This window comes from Poromitra crassiceps (genome assembly GCF_964638095.1).
Source record: "Poromitra crassiceps genome assembly, chromosome: 27".
Classification (NCBI taxonomy): domain Eukaryota; kingdom Metazoa; phylum Chordata; class Actinopteri; order Beryciformes; family Melamphaidae; genus Poromitra; species Poromitra crassiceps.
Genome location: NC_139650.1, coordinates 13,465,612 through 13,467,950, shown reverse-complemented (window position 1 = coordinate 13,467,950; position 2,339 = coordinate 13,465,612). Strand labels below are relative to the sequence as shown.

The 2,339-nt window shown below is 47.7% G+C and overlaps 1 protein-coding gene across 1 annotated transcript in view; it reads right to left on the bottom strand.

The window, feature by feature from the left end:
• Positions 1-418: 418 nt before the first annotated feature.
• The window catches only part of mych (myelocytomatosis oncogene homolog), an 11,059-nt gene continuing 9,138 nt past the window's right edge, over positions 419-2,339 (bottom strand). The window contains 1 exon segment of the mRNA XM_083661659.1: positions 419-747. Coding sequence (XP_083517785.1) covers positions 448-747 — 300 coding nt within the window. The 3' untranslated portion in view covers positions 419-447.

The following is a 2,339-nucleotide window of genomic DNA, read 5'->3' as shown; positions in this document are numbered from 1 at the left end:
GAACACCTCATTGTGTCAATATTTTGTGAAAGCTCCGACAGTCATCCCCCACAATATTGTCACAATATCGATATTGAGGTATTTGGCCAAAAAGATTGTGGTATTTGATATTGCCCGGCTCTAGTGTGTATGCAGACATCAACAGGTGTGACGTTTTCAAATGTCAAGTCTGAGGTGTGTGTGTGTGTGTGTGTGTGTGTGTGTGTGTGTGTAATGTGTTTATGAGCGGCAGAGTTCAGAGAAGTCCAGACCTGTTTTCATCAGAAGGTCCTTGAAATGTCAAGTTTGTGCGCTCTTCTCCACATCTCTCCCCCCCCCCCCCCCCCCCCCCTTTCTTTGTACAAGTCTCTTCCCATATCGGACCCCCCCCCCCATATCACCTCTCCCTTCCCACTGTCCTTTGCAACAGTCCGTCCGACAGGGGGGGACACACACCTCCTAGCCGCATTAGCTGCGTAGTGTGTGGATGCGTGCTTTGAGCTGTGCCTGCCTCTCTCTCAGCCTGTCCTTCTTGGCCTGCAGCCTGCGGGCGTCTCCGTCCAGGCTGTGTATGCAGTCCCGGGCCCTCTTGAGGATGAGCACCTTGGAGGCCTTGTGGTTGAGGGACAGCTCGGGCACCGTGTCCCGCAGCCGCACGAAGCAGCTCTTCAGCTCGTTACGCCGCTGCCGCTCCATCACGTTGTGGCTCCGCCTCCTCTCCTCCTCATCCTCCGTCTCCGTCACCTGGAGCCGCGAGGACGAGTGCTGCTGCCGAGAGGAATCACAATCACCATCAGAATCACCATCAGAATCACAATCCACTTTATTGGTCAAGTATGTACACATACACATGTTGCTCTCAATGTACTACACAGGAAAACCAATCAGCCTCCCAGGGTGAAACCTGTGCCTGCTAAAGCGTGGTGAACAACAGAGTGACTTATAGAGCTGCTAACAGCTAACAGAGTGACTTATAGAGCTGCTAACAGCTAACAGAGTGACTTATAGAGCTGCTAACAGCTAACAGAGTGATTTATAGAGCTGCTAACAGCTAACAGAGTGATTTATGGAGCTGCTAACAGCTAACAGAGTGACTTATGGAGCTGCTAACAGCTAACAGGGTGACTTATAGAGCTGCTAACAGCTAACAGGGTGACTTATAGAGCTGCTAACAGCTAACAGAGTGACTTATAGAGCGAGCTGCTAACAGCTAACAGAGTGACTTATAGAGCTGCTAACAGCTAACAGAGTGACTTATAGAGCTGCTAACAGCTAACAGGGTGACTTATAGAGCTGCTAACAGCTAACAGAGTGACTTATAGAGCGAGCTGCTAACAGCTAACAGAGTGACTTATAGAGCTGCTAACAGCTAACAGAGTGACTTATAGAGCTGCTAACAGCTAACAGGGTGACTTATAGAGCTGCTAACAGCTAACAGGGTGACTTATAGAGCTGCTAACAGCTAACAGGGTGACTTATAGAGCTGCTAACAGCTAACAGAGTGACTTATAGAGCGAGCTGCTAACAGCTAACAGAGTGACTTATAGAGCTGCTAACAGCTAACAGGGTGACTTATAGAGCTGCTAACAGCTAACAGAGTGACTTATAGAGCGAGCTGCTAACAGCTAACAGAGTGACTTATAGAGCTGCTAACAGCTAACAGGGTGACTTATAGAGCTGCTAACAGCTAACAGGGTGACTTATAGAGCTGCTAACAGCTAACAGGGTGACTTATAGAGCTGCTAACAGCTAACAGGGTGACTTATAGAGCTGCTAACAGCTAACAGAGTGACTTATAGAGCTGCTAACAGCTAACAGAGTGACTTATAGAGCTGCTAACAGCTAACAGGGTGACTTATAGAGCTGCTAACAGCTAACAGGGTGACTTATAGAGCTGCTAACAGCTAACAGGGTGACTTATAGAGCTGCTAACAGCTAACAGAGTGACTTATAGAGCGAGCTGCTAACAGCTAACAGAGTGACTTATAGAGCTGCTAACAGCTAACAGGGTGACTTATAGAGCTGCTAACAGCTAACAGAGTGACTTATAGAGCGAGCTGCTAACAGCTAACAGAGTGACTTATAGAGCTGCTAACAGCTAACAGGGTGACTTATAGAGCTGCTAACAGCTAACAGGGTGACTTATAGAGCTGCTAACAGCTAACAGGGTGACTTATAGAGCTGCTAACAGCTAACAGGGTGACTTATAGAGCTGCTAACAGCTAACAGAGTGACTTATAGAGCTGCTAACAGCTAACAGAGTGACTTATAGAGCGAGCTGCTAACAGCTAACATAGTGACTTATAGAGCTGCTAACAGCTAACAGAGTGACTTATAGAGCTGCTAACAGCTAACAGGGT